The following is a 20,194-nucleotide window of genomic DNA, read 5'->3' as shown; positions in this document are numbered from 1 at the left end:
TGGGCGCGGTAAATGTGGGCGCGGTAAATGTGGGCGCGGTAAATAGGGTTCCACTGTAGAGTGTAGAACATATAATAATGTGTACCTTTGTTTCACAGCTTTTATTGTTTGCATTTAAAAGAAGGAAACCTTATAACCCCGTATCTATACTGTACTGTGTAGTCCTGATATCGAGCTAATCAGTATTCTATCTGCTGTTTTCTCATTGATAAGTTGCGTTATTAAGCATAATCTGGTATGAATATGTCGGTCTCAAAGCGCGTATATTTAAACTGCTGGATGTCATCAACTTGAAGTTAACTCCTAGAGGAACTTTAATTGGCCTCTATATATTGTGCACCTCTACGTCTTTGGACACATCCAAAGGACAGTTTTAGCATCAGCATTTCAAAATGCCATTCCTATGATACATTGAAAACATCGTGTAACCCTTACCTGCCTCCTCAAAAAACCTGCTGTAAAAATCAGTAGCACTGACCATCCAGCACAACAAACATGAAGCTTGGGAGATAGCCTGGCATTAGGTACTGGGCGGCGCTCAGCCTGTCATAGCATGGGGTACCCAGGTAAGCCTGGCACTGCAGCAGTTCACAGCAGAATCACGTACATCTGTGCTCACGTACACAATGCAATAATTTTGGAGGCAGAATGTTTGCCCTGACCCCTACATCTGTGCTCACACACAATGCAGTAATGTTGGAGGCAGAATGTTTGCCCTGACTCCTACATCTGTGCTCACACACAATGCAGTAATGTTTGAGGCAGAATATTTGCCATGACCCCTATACATCTGTGCTCACACACAATGCAGTAATGTTGGAGGCAGAATGTTTGCCCTGACTCCTATATCTGTGCTCACACACAATGCAGTAATGTTGGAGGCAGAATGTTTGCCCTGACTCCTACATCTGTGCTCACACACAATGCAGTAATGTTTGAGGCAGAATATTTGCCATGACCCCTACATCTGTGCTCACACACAATGCAGTATTGTTGGAGGCAGAATGTTTTCCCTGACTCCTACATCTGTGCTCACACACAATGAAGTAATGTTTGAGGCAGAATGTTTGCCCTGACCCCTACATCTGTGCTCACACACAATGCAGTAATGTTGGAGGCAGAATGTTTGCCCTTACTCCTACTACTACCACGAATCATGATAGTACCTCTCCATAAAAATATGTTTTATTTTATATCAAGGTTCTTGGTTCTTGGGAAGTTTGTGTTAAGATCTGCACGCCCAAATGTCGGGTAGAGAAACACTAACAGGGATTAATTATTTAAATGTGATCTCTGTCCTATTTAAATTGCCAGTTTTTTCCATGAGACTCGGAAATAATACCCATTGACTGGTAAATTTGCACTTTGCACATCCCTCGATGTATATAATACGAAGAGAGTGGCGGACAGTATAACAGGCATGCCATGACAAGATTAACCCAAACCCTAATTCTAATTAGGTTTCAAGCATTGACCTTATTATGATGACCTGTTAACAACTTGTAATTAGACCAATTAGACAGGGCTGAGATCGGGCATGTTGTTTCTTGCCCAAACTCAGCAGTCAGTACTCACTGAAATGAGGACCAGTTGTTTAGAATAAGGTCAGATGTTTGCACGGTTATCTTAGATACAGTTCAGGATCAGTAGTTCAGGTGTTCGCTCGCCAGCACGGTTGTCTATATGGTTTGCGGGGATCTGCTGGAATGTTTGTTGACGGAACCTGTCATCTCACACGTACTCTATTCCCACCAGTGCTAGAATTTTCCAATTGAAGCTCAGTTTGCATACTTGGAACAGACAGATTTGAGTTCAAAATATTTTATTGCTTCTCACACATTTTCTCCAGCCAGATGAATGTACAGAGTGACTGATTTGCAATGAAAGTTCCTACACCGCCACTCGGCAGCTATGCTGAGGATCTAGAAACAGTACATCTCAAGAGAGGTTACAGTAAGGATTGGATGAAGAGAGGTGGAAGCAACTGGGACAAACATATGATCTTTGTTACTGGAATTATTTTTTGGGCTGTTTATATGGACCTTTTTGGACTTCTTTGACTAATAACGTTATTTGATTACTGATGACGTAACTGATGACGTATATGAAACTATTAAATTAAACATTGAGATCTGTAGCAGTGTAGACAGTAAAGGAGACTTTTTCCGGCAGGATGTTTTTATTTACATTCTATAGAGCTGTCTGTATTTTTGTGATATTGTGAACTTTGATGACTATTGACTAGTGTACATGATAACTTGATAACTTGATAACTTGATAACCATTTTCGTAACTTATGTAAAGCTGATTGAGATAACTACTGTATCTAACATTATTTTTAGTATCGTATGTAAAACTAACATAGCAGTATAACCATATTCGCTAAAACACCTAATTAAAAATAAATAAAATGAAAAGTTCTTTCTTTTGATACCTATAGCAGCTATTTGGGAGCTCCTAAATAACCCATAATAAATTTAATTCACCCAACGAAAATGAACGCATAAATAAGATATTCAGTCGTCTTTATTCGCATATTAAAAACAGGCATCGAAGGAAAGGTGACTGGTCGGTGAAACACGGTGATGAAGATAGAAGAGGGAGATCACACTGGGCAGGAACAGAGATCTTCTTTCAAGAGATTATTTTATGTCAACAGAAAAGACTTTACAGTCACAGTCCAGCCAGATGATGGAAAACTCAGCAAAGTAGGAGCTTTGATACCTCAGATTGATTAGTTAATCATTTTATTTATGTTTCTGGAAGTATTAGCCAACCTTTTAACATAATAAAACTCATATCTTGAACATCAGCGACATTCGTCATTCGTAAATGACAGCTGTAGTTGTCCGGGCAATTTGCATATTCAACATGTTTATGTAAAAATGTTGAGATAATTTTGACACTTTCGCAGATTACAAATTCTGGGTGATTAATTATCTTACGTAATTTATCCACTTTCCCCTCAGGTGTGGGGACATGCTCTGACTACAATTGTTAGTAAAAGCACCTCAACAGGTACTCGTTAAATAAAGCTTTGTATCTTTCTACGTACATTTACTCGTTTTTAATTTTACAATGGAGTATAACCTCTCAATACCGGTTTTCTCAGGGAAAGGTGCATGGTATAGAAAACCCGGTATATAATACTGTACACCGATCCAAAATCTCAAGTATCTGTAGTCTCTCGTATACCCTATCAATTATCATGGGGCACATGTACTACCTATAAATCTTATCGAGTAAATTTTTGGCAGATAAAGATGGCGATTCATCAAAAGAAGTTTCCCAAGAACCCCCAATCCCGACGGAAACCCCTTCTTCTTCCAGCAACGGCGAGGAAGAGGAGCTAGAAAAATCTAACAGTAGTGGGACAAGGAGCCGCGCTTTAGGACTCATCAGCAAACTGCCTCTTACAGGTAGAGCATGTTGGTTGCCATGGTGGCCATTCACTACCCACACTTAAACCTTGATGTCTGCCGTGATATAAAATCTGTACTAAAAATCAAATTACATTTTTCTTGTTTTCTCCAAGACAATAATAAAAGCAAGGAGTGAACTTATAAACTGACCACCCCTCGTCTGTACCAGGTACACTGCTAAAGAGGTGGGGTTCAGTGCAAGAAGAAGAGTTCAAACTGCCGGAGCAGTACGCGGAGAGTACGGAAGAGGAAGCGAGCGAGTATGACCCAGATGCAGTGTACATTTTACCAGTAATCGGGGAGGAGCACATCTTCGAGAAAAGAAAGGTTAACATTTTATCTTCGATTAAATTAAGGATGGGGGGAGTTTGTTCGTCAGGTTAAAGCATCACTATACAGTATACAAGTTATCCTACACTTCATGGACTAAAATTACGAGGACTCTTGATTTTACCTACGGAGAATCAAGAGCAAGGAGGACTTTTCATTTTACCAACGGAAAATCACGAGGACTCTTGATTTCACCTACGGAGAATCAAGAGCAAAGAGGACTTTTGATTTTACCAACGGAAAATCACGAGGACCTTTGATTTTACTTCAACTTACGGAAAATCAAGAGCAAAGAGGACAAGTCAGCATCAGCTTAGTTAAAATTTTAGCAAACTGAATACTCAGTAAACTACATAGTAACACGCTAATTACCTAATTACCTAATTACCTAATTACCTAATTACCTAATTACCGAATTACCTAATTACCTAATTACCTAATTACCTAATTACCTAATTACCTAATTACCTAATTACCTATTAGACTACCTATAAATTGCAGACGATAGTATTAAGACGCGATATTTTCAACGCAAAGCATGTCAAGTCCACCTTCAACATAGTGGACAAGAGGAACAAGTTTCACTTCCGGGTGGAGGCTGAGTTGTACGATCTGAAGAGGGAGAGAGTTCTCACAGACCAAGAAGGGAAACCTACCATGGGGCTCAGGTACCGGATAAATTCACTTTTAATACAGTACCATGGGGCTCAGGTACCGGATGAATTAACTTATAATACAGTACCATGGGGCTCAGGTACCGGATAAGTTCACTTTTCATACAGTACCGGACTCAGTATTAAATTTAAAGAGAAAGTATGAACTAGATCTACTGACGAGATTGTATTTCATTTTCTTTTTCCTCGCGTAAAGATGCCATTAATCTTATCTCAGGTATGACTTCATAGAGAGTTCATGGCACGTGTTAGGAGGACACAATCTGTCGGAAAGAAGAGCAGTCGTGTCAGTTAAGAAAAGTATCTTCGGCAACAGTTGCCACGTGTAAGTTGTCACGTGTAAGTTGTCACGTGTAAGTTGTCACGTATAAGTTGTCACGTGTAAGTTGTCACGTGTAAGTTGTCACGTGTAAGTTGTCACGTGTAAGTTGTCACGTGTAAGTTGCCACGTGTTAGTTGTCACGTGTTAGTTGTCACGTGTAAGTTGCCACGTGTTAGTTGTCACGTGTTAGTTGTCACCTGTAAGTTGCCACGTGTTAGTTGTCACGTGTAAGTTGCCACGTGTTAGTTGTCACGTGTTAGTTGTCACGTGTTAGTTGTCACGTGTTAGTTGTCACGTGTTAGTTGTCACGTGTTAGTTGTCACGTGTAAGTTGTCACGTGTAAGTTGTCACGTGTAAGTTGTCACGTGTAAGTTGTCACGTGTAAGTTGTCACGTGTTAGTTGTCACGTGTTATTTGTCACGTGTTAGTTGTCACGTGTAAGTTGTCACGTGTTAGTTGTCTCGTGTTAGCTGTCCCGTGTTAGTTGTCACGTGTAAGTTGTCACGTGTAAGTTGTCACGTGTAAGTTGTCACGTGTAAGTTGTCACGTGTAAGTCGTCACGTGTAAGTTATCACGTGTAAGTTGTCACGTGTTAGTTGTCACGTGTAAGTTGTCACGTGTAAGTTGTCGTGGAACTGTTTTCACTATACAAGCTTACAAGGTGTCATAACAAACTGATACCATGTTAAAAGTTTTCTTGGTGACAATTGATACTTTTCAGTGTCATAATTTGTCATACTTTGAACGTAAAAATCTATGTACATATATTAATCTGAAGTAAAAACTTTTCCAAAAACTACAGTTTTCGGATAACTCCAGACCAGAAAAGAGTAGAAATATTCCCAATGGACAGTTCCCCACCTTCATTTGTTTCACTGTATTGACACGAGCTATTTGTTTGAGGTCTCATTGTCCCCGACTAATGTACAAACAAAAGAGAGTTGACTGTTACAGGAGAGTCCGCCCTTCGTTGATAAAATGACTATTAACCTAGCAAACAATGAAGGTATATTCCACTACAGCCAAAATAGTACAATCTACAAAACACAGCACCGTAAAACGTTATATGATATGCTAGCTAATAACACCTTGCTAACTTGGTTAACCAGTTTATAACATTGTGTTAATCGGTTTAGGGTCTATTAGACCACCTGATTCTGGTTCGCAAGTTCCTCCCCTTTTCAAGTTTCTCGTTGTACACGTTTTGCTTATTGGCGTTGCTGAGATATAAAACGCTCAACTATTTCGAGCGTTTTACTTTTTATAACAGCTACGTAGTCAGGTCGGGTTTGCTAAGCTTTATAAACTGAGCCGAGAGAATGAGGAAACTGGCTGTATTCTGTTTGTTGTGTTTTGTGAGTGTAGTGGTGATGATGATAATCCTGTACGGGCAACAGAAAGGGTATCTGCCAAATGATCAGGTGGTAATGTCTACTGAATCACGGACTACTGACCAGCCTCAGTTCTATTTCGAACTGAAGAATATCACCAGCTTTATACAGAAACGAGACAAGCTCATGTTCCTCAAAACTCACAAATGTGGGACCTCTTCTCTTGTGACGATACTTTATCAGTTTGGTATCAGACGGAACCTTAATTTCTTGCTGACCCCCTACGAGCACCAGTTCTTCAACGACAAGCCCCCTCAAAAGTTGGCACCAGGCCAGGATTATGACATCTTGTGTCAGCACCACAGAGGATCAGGAGCTTGGGACTACTACCGACCCTGGATAATTCACAAGCTCCTTCCCAAGGAACAAACATTCTACTTTACAATCCTCAGGAACCCTAATCAACAGTTCCTCTCCAACTATTTCTTCTATAATCATCAAGATAGACTGAAAAAGAAATTCCAAATAAAGAGTGATTCTGTGGACGAAGTTTTACAGCAGTCCCTTGCTCTACTACCCAACGATACCCTTACTTGTAATTCCTTTATAAACCCCATGTCATTTGATCTCGGGTTTACTCACTTCCTGCAAAAGAATAAGGGTCTAAATCCAGACGTCCTAATTGTATCCTTTATTAGATATCTAGATAGGGAGTTTGATCTTATAATGATCACTAACGAGTTTGATAAATCTCTTCTCCTTCTGAAGCATTACCTGGGTTGGAGGATAGATGATGTGGTTTATTTAAAGAAGATGACTAGAAGTTTAGACGATTCTGCTGAGCCTATCAAACCTGTTGTATCAGAGAATACACTGAAGTTACTGACATTCCACAACCGAGTTGATATGAAAGTGTTCGAGTATTTTGAGCAAAAGTTCACAGCTCAGATAGAAACCCTGGAGGAGAAACAGTTTGAGGCAGATCTAGAGACACTGCAGGAGAAACAAACTGATCTGGTGTCCCAATGTCTGGATATGAGTCACGTGATTAAGACGCACCTGGGCACTGTTTACCACCCTCTGTCAAATACAGGAAGAATGAGTAATTCTTGCAGACTCTGGACTCTGAGTGATGTATTTATTAGTAAGAGTTTGGCTGCCAAACAGGACCCCACCTTTTCTGAAGACAGTTTTAAAGCTATGATGTTAAAGAATGTTAAATATGGCACTATAGTCAGTCATTTAAAACTGCTTGAAGGCATTCGGTCAGATTATTTGAGAAGCTCGGGTACTTCATGATAAAGGTTGTGTAATAGGGAACTTTTATAATTTGATGGTTTTCAGCAATTTTAAATCACGACCGCATCTTTCATATCAATAGCATTCAATTTTATGAAATTAATTCAATTTTATGACTATAATTAGTTCAAGGAATTTATGTTGTTGTACCAGCATGATTTTTCAATCTTGCCTTGGAAAGAACAACACGTCAATTTTGATTCACTCACAAACTAAAGAAAATAATACAACCTCTAATATTGATATCTGCTACAAAATTTAGCACTGAAATTAAGCTTTATTACTTACTTTACTTTGGGCGATCCTCGATCGAAATCCCGTTTACTATCTTCCTCCAAACTTCTCGATCGCACATGGCAGTACGGAGATCTTCTAACTGTACACCTGCATCTCTATCTACAGTATCTAATAATGTTAGTAGCCTCCTTCCTCGACGGGACTGGGGAGGTGCCAAGGGAGGATGGTGGAAATGATCAGCTCAGAGACCCGCATTACATGCAATGACCAGCGAATCTGGCGATTCTTTAGTTCTTTGCGACATTAACTCTCCAAAATGTATAACACATTCGTTAAGCCAGACACTTCCGTAAATGTAAGGTCGATTCGAAACTGTTTAAAAATCTAATGACAAGTGAATAGTGATGATGTTGATCTAAAAGGTTCCACACCCTACCCGCTAATAGTGAACTGTTTAGGTTCGTACATTTGCCACCCTACCCGCTAATACTCTAATAGTGAACTGTTTAGGTTCGTACATTTGCCACCCTACCCGCTAATAGTGAACTGTTTAGGTTCGTACATTTGCCACCCTACCCGTTAATATTGAACTGTTTAGGTTCGTACATTTGCCACCCTACCCGCTAATATTGAACTGTTTAGGTTCGTACATTTGCCACCCTACCTGCTAATAGTGAACTGTTTAGGTTCGTACATTTGCCACCCTACCTGCTAATAGTGAACTGTTTAGGTTCGTACATTTGCCACCCTACCCGCTAATAGTGAACTGTTCAGGTTCGTACAATTGCCACCCTACCCGTTAATAGTGAACTGTTTAGGTTCGTACATTTGCCACCCTACCCGCGCGAGTTTGAGCAACCTGAGCTGGACGGAGTAAAACCTCTTCTCAAGATAATGGGCAAATCTATCGAGGACGGTTTTCAGGTGAGATTACATCAGCTCTTATAGTAAAAAATGATATTACCCATCGAAGAGTGGCCGGTCTGGTACTATTTAGTGGTTGTCAAATTGCTGTTTTAGTTCAATACTAAGACTTGTGTAAACAGATAATTAACACTTTAACTTTAATATACATTAGACACATTGTCAGATAATTAACACTTTAATATACATTATACATTATACACATTGTCAGATAATGAATATACATGAGGATAAGCAGTGGGCTAGAATAAAGAAGGATCTGGAATATCTTACCCACTGGACCTTCGGGACGGACAGCTTCTACTTGGAAGTAAGGCATTGTAATTAGATGATAATTAACGCTAATAGTACTAAAATTTCAATTGAGTGATAAAGGATGCTTAAAGATTGAATATCTAAATTTTCCCTTATGTAAAGTCTTCTAACAGGTTGAACCGTACATAGACACAGCGTTGATGATTGCAATAGGTATCATAATGGAAGAGGAAACTACAACTGAAAGGGAGCGCCCTTACATCACAGGTAGAAACTTTTGAACACAACAAGGTATTCTGAAATGTGACAGTGATTAACCAATCAGCTTCTAGTATTTACCAATAAAAATTCAAACCCCAGAATCACTGGTTGCTATGGTAATATGTCACGTGACCCAGAACCACTGTCACGTGCCAAAACAATATGGTTCTCCCCGTCCAATAGTATCCACACTAGCATGATTAAGTATCATCTCAGATATCTCACGAGATAATTTTTCTCAGGTAACCTCTTCAAAGATGTAATGCTACAAGTTGCTGATAATCTCTACCGCTAATTCTGCCTCGGATCATCAACTACCAACGTCATTTCTAAGTCTAAAACGGTCATCAGTTTGATACTGAAGCTGTACTCTCGGAATTATGAACTATGAATTTTGGTTTATTATGTTACAGTTAACAATGAGAGTTACTCGCTTGGGGTTAAGATATCTTTGATTATTATTGAACAGGGACATTTTTCTTTAAACGCAATATGATCAAGAAGGAATTTAAATCGGAAAGAATTCAATTTTGAATTAGATGATATTTAATTTTGTAAGTTCGAAATTATTTTTGTTTGTACGTAGTTTGAAAAAGATTATAATTTCAAAATTCGTATAAAAACCTCGTGCGTATTAAAACCAGCTTCTTGATACGAGAAAGCAATTATGACTCTGTTCAAGTACACTTATCAAAAAATACTTCTTGAAGTGGTCAAAAATGCTGTTTTTTTATTATTTATATTAACAATGATCACGATCAAATTAATCAAAAAATTTAGGAAATTGAGAAAGTACAATAATAACCTGAAAAGTTGAAAGAGGAAACGTATTTAACCTATTTTGGTATGAAAAACTTTCAACAATGATTCGTCCTGACAGGTTTCAACCATGTCATCTCAAAAACATGACGGTTACATTGTTGTAATACCGTCCACGACAAATTGATTCACATTAACTAATGTAAATATCCGCATATCTAAACTAAATATCCGCATCATTCGCTCACGTCTCAAGGCAAATCAGTCCGCTGTTTAGTCAGCTCTCTTGTTCCCATCATTCTTCGGGAGTCTGAGTGGAAGTAAGATCTTCCTGCGCTCTGTCCCGCTCCCCACTGCTCTCCCCCACCCTCTCCTGTCGAGCAGGACTAGCAATCTCACCCTCCTTGAAACCTGCCACCAAGGTAGCGTGCCCGTGAGCGTACAGGTAGGGCAGACACCGGGGTATCCACGAGTGGAGTAGAGCTGCTGTTGGTTCTGTCCCGTTCCGGACTGCTTTCCTCCACCGTGCACGACGGTTCTGGAACCAGATCTGAGGATTTTTTATCATATTGTTATTACACTTTCTCTGCTATAACGTTAAGGAAACATAATGATGTTAAAATGAATCCCGCCTGTTAAATTAATAAGTAACCTAAATAACAGCAAGTGCTCGCCTCTTGTTCCTTTACAAGACAAATCCTCGAGTTTAAGGAGGTCTTCAACATTACTTCCTTATTACTTCCTCATTGTGAAGCCTAAATCTCTAGAATTAAGGTCGAAAATTGATGAGTTAAATAAATAACTCTGATGTTGACTACTATTTCTACTCTGATGTTGAACGTCACATAAATGAACGTGGTTCATCTGAATCTATTAACTTTATCCGGCACTTTGTTTGTTTAACTAGGGGAGCCCAGCTTTTAGTGTTGTATGGCAGAACTGATGCTATTGGTACAACTTGATTTTAGTTTGAAGGGATATTATATCTTGGGACGTTGCAGCCAGCATTTCTCAAATTTATTGAAGCATGTAGAATTTCTAAGATTACATTGTTGCTTTCCACTACAAAGCAATAATCCTAATGATTGGTGATCCTATAAATGATGAAACAGAGTAACATAATGGTAATTAAAATGAATCCTGCCTGATAAATTAATAAGTCACCTAAATAACAGTAAGTGCTCGCCTATAAATGATAAAACAGAGTAACATGGATCTTACCTGTACACAGCTCTCGCTCAGTCCAATACGGCCAGCTAATTCCTCTCGTAGCACCAAGTCTGGATAATGGGTTCGACTGAATACCTGGAATTATTATTTGTCATTGGTACGTAAACATGACATTTTAAAAACGCCTTTCAAAGCTTTAAGTATATTCAAAAGTACTTAAAAAAAGGTACTTTTGGCACTTTTGTTCAAAGAAAATATATAATATATCTGCAGTCTATTGGCTCATATAGTCTTATAGTATAGACCTATCAGATCCATATGCAGATGTCCTCACAATATTAACTCAAATCTCTAATACAATAAGCAACAAGTAAATATGGCGCGAAAATGCGAACCTTCTCCAGCTCATCCAGCTGTATCATGGTAAAGCGGGTTCTGTGACGAGACCTTCTCCTTCTGTGACACAGCTCCTCAAACAAGCACCTTTCCTGTGCTAACAAGGTACCTGATGTTTTAACATCATCTCAAACAGCGAAACATTATTTTGATCCAAGCTCCACGAAAAGATATCAAACCACAAAAGAAGAATTTGAAGCTAAAGAATACATACCAATTCTGGGATCATTCTTGGCCAGCAAAGCCTCAACAGAGTACTGAAGAGGTCGAGGTATTATCTGGTCGTGAGAACTGGACCCTGCCCCTCTTGGATCAGGCATCTTCCCCTGGGCTCCTCCTCCTGAGCCGAGAGAAATTAGGGACGACACCTCGGTGCTCGCCTTGTACGATTCATCATCCATCATTTCGTTCATCAGATTTAACGTGAATAGTATTCTGTAAAATTGAGGTATTTGTGAGTATTCTAACAGAAGTTTGCACATGATCACAGAGACTGATTGACTTGAAATTCATAAAGTCCGTTATAATAAACTATAAATGAATTATAACAGATCAGTAGAGGTGAATGGAGAACGCACCGTAAGTTTAGTTTGTAGAAATGAGGGGTAGAAGCCCATCTCGATATTTGTGCTGCACTTTAGTTGGGGTCTATTAATTAAGATATTAAAGGTCTCGATCCCTCTCATTAATAAGGTGCTGCCCAGTCAGAAAGTTAATACATTAACTGGTTATCAATTCTGAATACGTTCTCAGACACCGGCACATGCTCAGAGTTGAACCAAGAGATTAATATTGCTGTATTTAATAGATCGTCTCGTATATTGTACTGTACTTTTTATATATTAATGGTCTGACAACAAAACGAGGGGCACGGTCAGTTGAAAAAGATCGATCGGATCGATTTGAGGGTGCTGCAGATGGTCGGTGTAACCGCAGGTACAATCAAATAACGTGTTCGAACAAATTGCTGTGTGGTTAAATACTGATTGATTGAGTAATATGGCAATATAAATACAATAATGCGGTCAAAGTTCACAATTTCGGTGGTTTGAGGCGGCACAGAACGAAGTGTCACGTGATAGAGTATGAAAGGAGATCTCTGTCTCAGCACAATAGAGCCACTAGACAATTAATCAGGTAGCTACTCACCTCCCCCACCAATACTGACTAGATGGTGCTTGCAGTAAACACCATTGTCTCGGTATCATAAAATTATTGAGATTAATATCTTAACTTTTAATATAATCCTCCTCGACAACAACACATTTGATTGTCCGTGTCACAGCTGAGTATAATGCTTGTGACATTTCCATCAGAGAAGACTGCTTTGTGGTAGCTTGAAATGAGTCTCCTGGTGGAAAAGGGAGCTTCTAAATGAGCACCTTGGAGAGGTTATGTTATCAGGGAAATGGCTTACTAAACATTAGATTTCTGTAAATTCTGCAGCATGAAATAGGTATTTAAAATGTTTTTCCGAGAATTCTGCAGTCTTTTAAGTCTGTTAAGTAAAAATAGGCCAATAGTTAATCTTTATAGCATCAGTAGTCAACGACTAAACAGGTTTGTTATCTGAAAAGGTTAAGAATACATTATTAAAGGTATTTCCACACAATAATAATAAATCGTTCCTTCTCATTAAATGCGCATGAGGAGAAGAGGGCACTTTGACTTTTAGTCAGAGTCTTGATTATCCCATGTTTTCTGAATTCAGATTCCAGGAGCAGAAATAATAATGATGGTTAGGCTGACCCTTGAAACTGAAACCACTAGGTACGTAAATGTTTAAGTGAAATGATACCATTGTTACCGAGCTGCTGCAAAATTTGCTGCTCCTATAATAGTGAGTATAATATGTAAGTAAGACAAACTTCTGTGGTTTCAAAAATTGTATGTAACAACCATGTTGTAAATCATACTATTCATTCAATGGTCCAACGAACATAACAGTGTGAGTACTGTTTATCTGCACCCTTATTTCGTCACATTTACGAAATGGAACTGCCATTTCTGCCCTAAATTTACTATTCTGGATGCATGCATTTTGAGCAACATTTCAGACCTAGAAAGCTAGAAGTATTCAGCCCTCTTAGTATGGATGTTTTCTTCCAGACCTTTGAAGACGATAAAAGTGACCATCCCTGAATTATTACCTTTTTCTAAAGTTACGTTTAACAACTGGTTGTAAAAGTTACGTTTAACAACTGGTTTTTCATTATGTATATTGGACACATGAAAATATTTTATATTTGCTATTAACCTGCGATTAATTGATAATTAATAGCTCTGTATAAGGCACTACTTGTACATGATATCCTCATTTTGCTACTTCATTAAAAGATTAATTCACAATCTTTACACACAAGCAATTGAATACAATAAGTTATAAGTAAATTCAGCAGATTGGGATGTCAAGTTACGAACTAGTGTATTACAACAGTCGGGGGTACGCAGAACCCATAAGGATATTATTTAACCTCTCCGGTAAGCAATCAGTATAGGGACTGTCTTGATATCGTGTCGAGGTATAACAAGAAATGCGGCCGCTTTTCTACTTACTAAACTGTCATGTGAACCCTATCCAGACAACTACCGGACAACTGAATTTGTCGTATTTCCGATTTCGGTGCAGTTATGATATGACCTGGGTTCAGTTGTTGTTTTGGGATTTTAGCTGATTGGTCACCCAATTAAGCTGATTGGGTGCCTGTTAACTGCGTGAGAATTAGGTTCAACTGGGTTCAGTCACCCGGCTGGGGGGATTGTTAGAATATGGATCACATCACAAATGATACGTCACTGATTGGGCCATGTGATGTGATACCTGTGGGAGCCCGGACTGAGAGTTCTTAGTTGTCGGTCACCGTGGATGGTCGCTCAATTTCTTGATCTATTGTGGCATATTTTATCATATTCCATGCAACCTGGGGAAAAATAAACTATTTCTAGCTTTTCTCGCCCCCACTTGGTACTTCAACAGAGTGCCCCCCAGCTCCGACTGCTCGATTGTTATTAGCCAAACATCCTTTTTTAAATCGTGACTGCTATCTTAGGATCACCTAGTAAACCCTACAAGAATCCTAATTTTTTACAGTAAACACTTATCTCAACACGAACCCTATTTGTTTTCACAGGAATAGAATTCAAAGACACGAGGCTGGCAGCAGGCACTCCCGAGTTTGCCGCCGCTTTAAAACGATCACCAGGTGGTTGCTTACCAAGTTTAGTATTGGATGGAAACCGGGTAGTGTGCCAGAGTCTTGCTATTACCCGTTACGTCGCTAGTTTAACCGGTAAGTTACCAGAGTCTTATCGTTATATTTTCACTAAAACTCCCCATCATTCAACCGGGTAATTAGAGAGTTATCAGAATACTAAACATTACATTACGAAGGTAAACAAACATTCACGACAAGAATTTACAGTTTGAACTTTACTCTTGCCCCCAGACTACAAAGGCAGAACAGCAGAGGATACACTTTATGTGAACATGTTCATTGAGACGCTTTACGACCTGATCGCAAGATATGATGAGGTCGTTAAAGAAAAGGATCAAAACATCAAGGTAATACGATCAGCTGACATTCTGTGATCGCCTGACATTTGTGAACGACTTTCTTGGTTGTCATGTTCGTGGTTTTCGATTTCACACTCACAGAGGCTAAATAAATGTCGATCGACAGTTCGATACATTGATATTACTTCCCTTATATCTATAGTAACACTGTTTTGCTGTTGAATTTCAGAGCGATCATTACAGACGCTCCATACTTAAGTAAAATATGGTCTCCTCATATAATCTTATACCTTTATACATTGCTAGGCGAAGAAGAAGGAGGGGGCATACGAGAGCTATTTTCCAGTGTATCTCTCTAAATTGGAGAAGATGTTGTCTGCCCAGTCTGGACCTTTTATCCTAGGTGACAGGGTAGGTCGAGTTAACCATGTGGTAACCATGTGGTAACCATGTGGTAACCATGTGGTAACCATGTGGTAACCATGGTCGAGTTAACCATGGTGTGTTGCAAGTGGTAAACAGTCCAACTAAACGTTTGTATTAATTGTTCGTGTTTAATCGTACGAGTTGATGCTTTTTATTTTATATTATTTTCCAACAATTTAATTTACTTTATGAATCAACTTTGTGAAACACTAAAAACGATATTTTTACTAAAACTTGAAAGTATCGACGATAAATTAAATCATATTATTTACAGATGACATGGGGTGATATAGTGATAATGAGTTTTTTAGAACTCAAACAGAACCCTGAATACGGCAGAGCTGACTTACTCTCGAACTTTCCAAAACTAGCAGCTCAATACAGAGGAGTAATAGAAGAACCAGGAGTGAAGCGATGGTTGGATTATAGACCAAAAACTCAGAAATAACTGTCGAGAAAACTGTGCTATGCATTTATAAATTTACTCATCTGAAATGATATAAGGTGGTGAAATAATTTTCTCTATAAATTTCATATTGAAAATGCCGCATAGCTCAAAATAACAATCCAATTTTCCAGGAGTCAGCTATAGTTTTGTCTCTTAAGTCCCGCTTAATAAACTAAGGCCTTCATCTTTAATTTGGCCAGAAGTGCAGCCGGAGAAGAGTAACTATCAGAGAACTGATTCCACCAGCGTGGCCTACGTGGCAACGGCAGCCATTTGTTCCTTGACTATCTTTGTGAGCTCAGAGTTGTCAATAGGGAGCAGGTCCTCCTCCTCATCCTGGGGTTATTACATTGTTAATAGGGAGCAGGTCCTCCTCCTCATCCTGGGGTAATTACATTGTTAATAGGGAGCAGGTCCTCCTCCTCATCCTGGGGTAATTACATTGTTTCATGTTTGTTTAAAGTTTAATTGATTGTTAAAGGATCACCCCTTTAATACTAACTGTCATCGTTAGGTTAGTACTTGTTCATTCTTCAATTTGAGTGTTGATTATAAACTTTATGGGAATTACTTAAGTCAAACTTACTGATTCAAAATCGATTTCTTTCGGATCCTTTGGCATCAGTGACATCTTGATTTCTGAAATCTTCAGATTGCCGAAGTTTTTTCCAGCTGCATAAAATTGTTTCTCTGCTTTTGACTCGAACGTGACACGCTTAGTAGTTAATGGTTCGATCGGCAAATCTTCTGGAATCGTTTGAATTTCGTCTATCAGTTTTTGAACCTAAGTTAAGTAAATTATTTAGTGAAAAATATTTACAAATGTCTACCAATTTTAATCCGTCTGACTGCAGTCTGACTGCAAAATGTCACAATTGCGCAATAGATACATTAACAAAGGAATAAGAAATGTTCCATACCAGACCACCAATACCGGCCATCTGGGCTGGGGAGTATTCCTCGAATATATCTGTTATCATATCGGAACCCCTTATTGTAAAGTTTATCTCATCCTCAATGTCGTGAACCTGCATATTTTCCAAACGATTAAGTCAATTTTAAACAAACAAGGTTAACAGAAATGAGGAAGCAGTGTATTTTCAATCGGTGCAGTTGTATCAAGATTTGCATCCAAACCCACAAAATATCCTTATTACCTGTTGCTCTAGAAGTTTAACATTCTCATTCAGCACCTTGTCCACGTCGGCGAACAGTTCGTTCTGTCGGTCCCTCGAGCCCCTCACAACTCCCATAAAGGAGATGTTCAGATTTCTCTTGCATCTCTGGAACATGATGTTCATTTCTTTATCCACGTCCTCTGTAACAGTGGTTAGGAGTGAAACGAATATTCGCCTTACAAATAATATGAAAATCATAAACATTATTATCACTGCTAAAATTCGCACATTTTAAAGGTAATTTCAAAAAAAGATCATTAAAAGAAAGAAATAACTTGCCTCCTATTTTCAAGTTTTGTTTAATGTTGTAAGTATTTTGTTCCACTTTTTTCATTATTGGCCTCATCTGAAATATTCCCGTTATATTAAATTATCATGTTGAATTATTCCCAGCGATATTGTTGATAATCTCGCTGTAGCAATAAGGTAATTAACAAATCAACTGATTAACTAATTAAGTAACAGTCAATTTATTCATACCTTTTCGTGGATATTGTTCATAGTGTCTCCAATTTCCTTGACACTGTGTCCCTTGTGATCGGTGATAGCGCAGACGAGACAGCACAGAGCATTGCACGTGGTACACACTGCCTCCAGAGCAGAGTTGTGGTGCTTACTACAAAACTGGGTGCAAATTTTCATTTAATCATATAATTATATTTTCACTAATCTTAATTAGCGACGAGTTTTGCATAGTTTTTCAATAAATTTCTATAATCAGTCGCTGAAGATTATTTTAAGAACATTTAAACCTGAGCTCCATTTGCGCGGAGAATCTTCTGAGGTTCCGCTAGTATATCCATGAACTTTACAACAGTGTGATGCTTAGTTGCAGCCACTATCGAGTGGAAATTAGCGTGCTCGTCACAGTAATTTTCCTGTCAAGTTGTACGGTTATTTTCTTAAAATATTGGACTGATTTGTTTTGTTTATAAGAATGGACAGAAATTGTATTATTCATAAATCTGTCATTAATGATGGGTTGTATTAAATCATGTCGTTAATAATATGTTGTATTTTAATAATGTTTAGCACATTAACAGTATCATGTGATATATTCGTTTCTACAATTATTCAATATTCATGCGTTTTTTAATTTTCCAATCAGCGAGGCTAGCAAATTACAAACTTGAAATAACAAACATAGAGCAGCCAAAATAAAAGTCCGATTAAACATGCGATGATCAGTGGAGAGAGTTTGACTAACCTGACACTCCAAACAGCGAGCTTCCCCCTTCTCGTCACATCCTATGCACGGCACAAAGTCCTTTTTGTATGCTTCCACCAGCTGAACAATGAACACCCTTTATTTAGCAAGATGCTTAATGCTTATTAAACAATGTGTTTTAAATAGCTCAACTGCTTAATTCTCTCAGGAAAGACTATTATTTTTTTAATTAACACGTCTACACTACATTTTTAAGCTAATTTGAATGACGTAATTTGAGTGACGTAATTTGAGTGACGTAATTTGAGTGACGTATTACCTTGAAAACCTCCAGTATCTTGAGAGTACCAGCATTAGGTGTGAAGCAACACACGTGACCCCCCGGCACAACTGTCAGACGGTCACATACCGGACAGTGCATCTCCTCCGCCCTGCCTTTCCTACCAGCTGAAATCGGAAGGTTTCGAATCATATCCCGATATTGGTTGATCAATGGTCATTCAGTAACAAAAACCATTTTTATCTATATTAATCCTTTGATTTGTCGCCTAAATACATGCCGACGAACTGTTGTGAGTGGAAAATCGCCGACTCTAAACTTTACGCTAAGTACAGTTCGCTTTACCAATAACTAATAACTTACAATAACCCATGTTAAGTTCACAGTACCCAAGTATAAAAGAGTTATTCGCTCACCAAACTGTCTGAGGCAGTCGAGGCAGGCAGTGTCTCCACAAGGAAGCTGGTGAGGAGCATATTTACTGAAATCGAAGGTGTGTTTGCACACTTCACAAGTCAAATACTCATCCTTCAACTTCGTCTCAGTCGGACGTGGATCTGTGGTCAAGGTGTTCTTTTAATGCAATTTTCACTACTATAGTATTATGTAGACACTGATCAGTCACTTGAATAGTCATTACTGTATCATCCGAAATGTGTGTTTTTTTCATTTGTGTTGAAAGCCCAAATTTGGACAAAAACACGATTTTGATTGAAAATACCAACATGTCACGTGACTTCCATATAAGGAGTGGCACGTGTTGGCGGTCAGTGTTTCTAACAATCCATACTCTTACCTGGTTTAGAAGCATCAAAAAATCCTGGGAAGGGGTGAGCTAACATAGCGGACATGTCTAATGAGCGGACAATCAGTAATACAGTGAACAACTCGCAAACATACAATCGAACAGCTACTCATCAAGACAATTGCTTGTTACCGAATCTAAGATACGAAGAAGAGTATGCTTGTTGATCACGCTATCACGTGGTGCACTGTACACTTTTATGCTTCATCAAGCTTAAGAGTTAGCGCTGATTTTCAGCTCATCGGCATTAAAACTAAATTGTGCCACTTGAACAGGTACACATACCACTTGATTTATTCCTTGGCCAATTTTTATTTCTTCATACTGGTCAAAAGGAAATAAAAACAGTCGACCCAGCCAAAAACGTTTTAATGCAGGTAAAGTTGATATCGTGGTGTAAAATTTTAATACTCGTAAAATATCAAGGCCACTCAAGGCTCAGAAATAGTCATATGGACTCTTTATGTTTTGTAAGCTCTATCTCACCTCGAGCTAGCTCCAACGCTTTTGCCAAGAATTTCTTCTATAGGACCCACACAAAGTGGAATCACATTCCTCTAGATATCCGTGAGATAGAGAGTATCACTGATTTTAAAAGTAAACTTTCCACTTACATGTGGGGGAAAATTATCCCGGTGGATTCGGACTCTGAACTTGACTATTCAATAGAAACAAATCCATAAAATAGTTTATTTAAGATTATCTATTCTTGCTGTCTGCATTCACGTATTTCTCAATTTCATCTCACAGCACTGCATCACGAACTAGATGGCCACATTTTTCACTTTACAATATTTTATGAATTGATTGAATGGGTGTGTGATTTTGTTTAAAGTAACTTATTACAATTTTATAAGGGCCCATGCTTGTGCAGGAGCTGCATTTGCACTCAATATCTGTGTTTTGGTGACCCTCAGGTCCTTTGGTTACATACATTTTGTCCGATACAACTTCAACTTTGACAATCCATGCTTAGAGGACAATATTATATTTAA

The 20,194-nt window shown here is 38.6% G+C and overlaps 7 protein-coding genes across 8 annotated transcripts in view; 3 read left to right on the top strand and 4 right to left on the bottom strand.

The window, feature by feature from the left end:
* The window catches only part of LOC134812866 (uncharacterized), a 912,489-nt gene that overhangs the window by 307,960 nt on the left and 584,335 nt on the right, over positions 1-20,194 (bottom strand). The window lies entirely within an intron of this gene.
* Positions 1-20,194, bottom strand: part of LOC134813551 (myosin heavy chain, striated muscle-like) — a 76,240-nt gene that overhangs the window by 28,426 nt on the left and 27,620 nt on the right. The window lies entirely within an intron of this gene.
* Positions 1,848-9,770, top strand: LOC134813097 (uncharacterized). Its single transcript, XM_063820776.1, has 10 exons — positions 1,848-2,708; positions 2,970-3,018; positions 3,258-3,419; positions 3,592-3,749; positions 4,254-4,420; positions 4,644-4,751; positions 8,434-8,539; positions 8,751-8,849; positions 8,968-9,061; positions 9,298-9,770. Exons 1-10 carry the CDS (start codon positions 2,586-2,588, stop codon positions 9,348-9,350), a joined length of 1,119 nt encoding a protein of 372 aa, XP_063676846.1. The 5' UTR covers positions 1,848-2,585; the 3' UTR covers positions 9,351-9,770.
* LOC134813108 (galactose-3-O-sulfotransferase 2-like) lies at positions 5,950-7,478 on the top strand. The gene has a single exon (XM_063820788.1). The coding sequence runs from the start codon at positions 6,068-6,070 to the stop codon at positions 7,376-7,378; it is 1,311 nt and encodes a 436-aa protein (XP_063676858.1). The 5' UTR covers positions 5,950-6,067; the 3' UTR covers positions 7,379-7,478.
* Positions 9,795-11,700, bottom strand: LOC134812581 (visual system homeobox 1-like). Its single transcript, XM_063820065.1, has 4 exons — positions 11,595-11,700; positions 11,380-11,489; positions 11,036-11,119; positions 9,795-10,364 (listed from the first exon to the last, which is right to left on the bottom strand). Exons 1-4 carry the CDS (start codon positions 11,698-11,700, stop codon positions 10,110-10,112), a joined length of 555 nt encoding a protein of 184 aa, XP_063676135.1. The 3' UTR covers positions 9,795-10,109.
* On the top strand, positions 13,786-15,912 carry LOC134812580 (glutathione S-transferase 3-like). The gene is made up of 6 exons (XM_063820064.1): positions 13,786-13,861; positions 14,512-14,670; positions 14,827-14,942; positions 15,201-15,305; positions 15,595-15,737; positions 15,900-15,912. The coding sequence occupies exons 1-6, from the start codon at positions 13,786-13,788 to the stop codon at positions 15,910-15,912; spliced, it is 612 nt and encodes a 203-aa protein (XP_063676134.1).
* Positions 15,542-19,357, bottom strand: LOC134812474 (E3 ubiquitin-protein ligase TRIM56-like). Of its 2 annotated transcripts, none has more exons than XM_063819924.1 (11): positions 19,191-19,357; positions 18,811-18,951; positions 18,434-18,561; positions 18,154-18,234; positions 17,699-17,824; positions 17,427-17,570; positions 17,226-17,292; positions 16,926-17,086; positions 16,689-16,796; positions 16,355-16,552; positions 15,542-16,104 (listed from the first exon to the last, which is right to left on the bottom strand). In XM_063819924.1, exons 1-11 carry the CDS (start codon positions 19,243-19,245, stop codon positions 16,021-16,023), a joined length of 1,293 nt encoding a protein of 430 aa, XP_063675994.1. In that variant the 5' UTR covers positions 19,246-19,357; the 3' UTR covers positions 15,542-16,020. The 2 variants fall into 2 exon arrangements, with proteins under 2 accessions (XP_063675994.1, XP_063675996.1); XM_063819926.1 differs by lacking the exon at positions 15,542-16,104 and adding an exon at positions 16,119-16,196.

The sequence above is a fragment of the Bolinopsis microptera genome, chromosome 3 (genome assembly GCF_026151205.1).
Source record: "Bolinopsis microptera isolate Bmic1 chromosome 3, MBARI_Bmic_1.0, whole genome shotgun sequence".
Classification (NCBI taxonomy): Eukaryota; Metazoa; Ctenophora; class Tentaculata; order Lobata; family Bolinopsidae; genus Bolinopsis; species Bolinopsis microptera.
This window is presented reverse-complemented; position numbering and strand designations above follow the sequence as displayed.

What these genes read in the sequence shown, in the direction of transcription:
- LOC134813097 (XM_063820776.1), top strand. Translation starts at nt 2,586, where the DNA reads ATGAAGATAGAAGAGGGAGATCACACTGGGCAGGAACAGAGATCTTCT. An exon ending in AAACCTACCATGGGGCTCAG is followed by an intron (nt 4,421 to 4,643) that starts GTACCGGATAAA and finishes ATCTTATCTCAG; the next exon opens with GTATGACTTCATAGAGAGTT. An exon ending in CGGACAGCTTCTACTTGGAA is followed by an intron (nt 8,850 to 8,967) that starts GTAAGGCATTGT and finishes GTCTTCTAACAG; the next exon opens with GTTGAACCGTACATAGACAC.
- LOC134813108 (XM_063820788.1), top strand. Translation starts at nt 6,068, where the DNA reads ATGAGGAAACTGGCTGTATTCTGTTTGTTGTGTTTTGTGAGTGTAGTG.
- LOC134812581 (XM_063820065.1), bottom strand. Translation starts at nt 11,700, where the DNA reads ATGCCTGATCCAAGAGGGGCAGGGTCCAGTTCTCACGACCAGATAATA. An exon ending in AGCTGGATGAGCTGGAGAAG is followed by an intron (nt 11,120 to 11,379) that starts GTTCGCATTTTC and finishes TAATAATTCCAG; the next exon opens with GTATTCAGTCGAACCCATTA. An exon ending in TGAGCGAGAGCTGTGTACAG is followed by an intron (nt 10,365 to 11,035) that starts GTAAGATCCATG and finishes AAAAATCCTCAG; the next exon opens with ATCTGGTTCCAGAACCGTCG.
- LOC134812580 (XM_063820064.1), top strand. Translation starts at nt 13,786, where the DNA reads ATGTCAAGTTACGAACTAGTGTATTACAACAGTCGGGGGTACGCAGAA. An exon ending in TTACGTCGCTAGTTTAACCG is followed by an intron (nt 14,671 to 14,826) that starts GTAAGTTACCAG and finishes TCTTGCCCCCAG; the next exon opens with ACTACAAAGGCAGAACAGCA. An exon ending in CTTTTATCCTAGGTGACAGG is followed by an intron (nt 15,306 to 15,594) that starts GTAGGTCGAGTT and finishes TATTATTTACAG; the next exon opens with ATGACATGGGGTGATATAGT.
- LOC134812474 (XM_063819924.1), bottom strand. Translation starts at nt 19,245, where the DNA reads ATGTCCGCTATGTTAGCTCACCCCTTCCCAGGATTTTTTGATGCTTCT. An exon ending in AGATACTGGAGGTTTTCAAG is followed by an intron (nt 18,235 to 18,433) that starts GTAATACGTCAC and finishes TTCATTGTTCAG; the next exon opens with CTGGTGGAAGCATACAAAAA. An exon ending in TGGCCGGTATTGGTGGTCTG is followed by an intron (nt 16,553 to 16,688) that starts GTATGGAACATT and finishes TACTTAACTTAG; the next exon opens with GTTCAAAAACTGATAGACGA.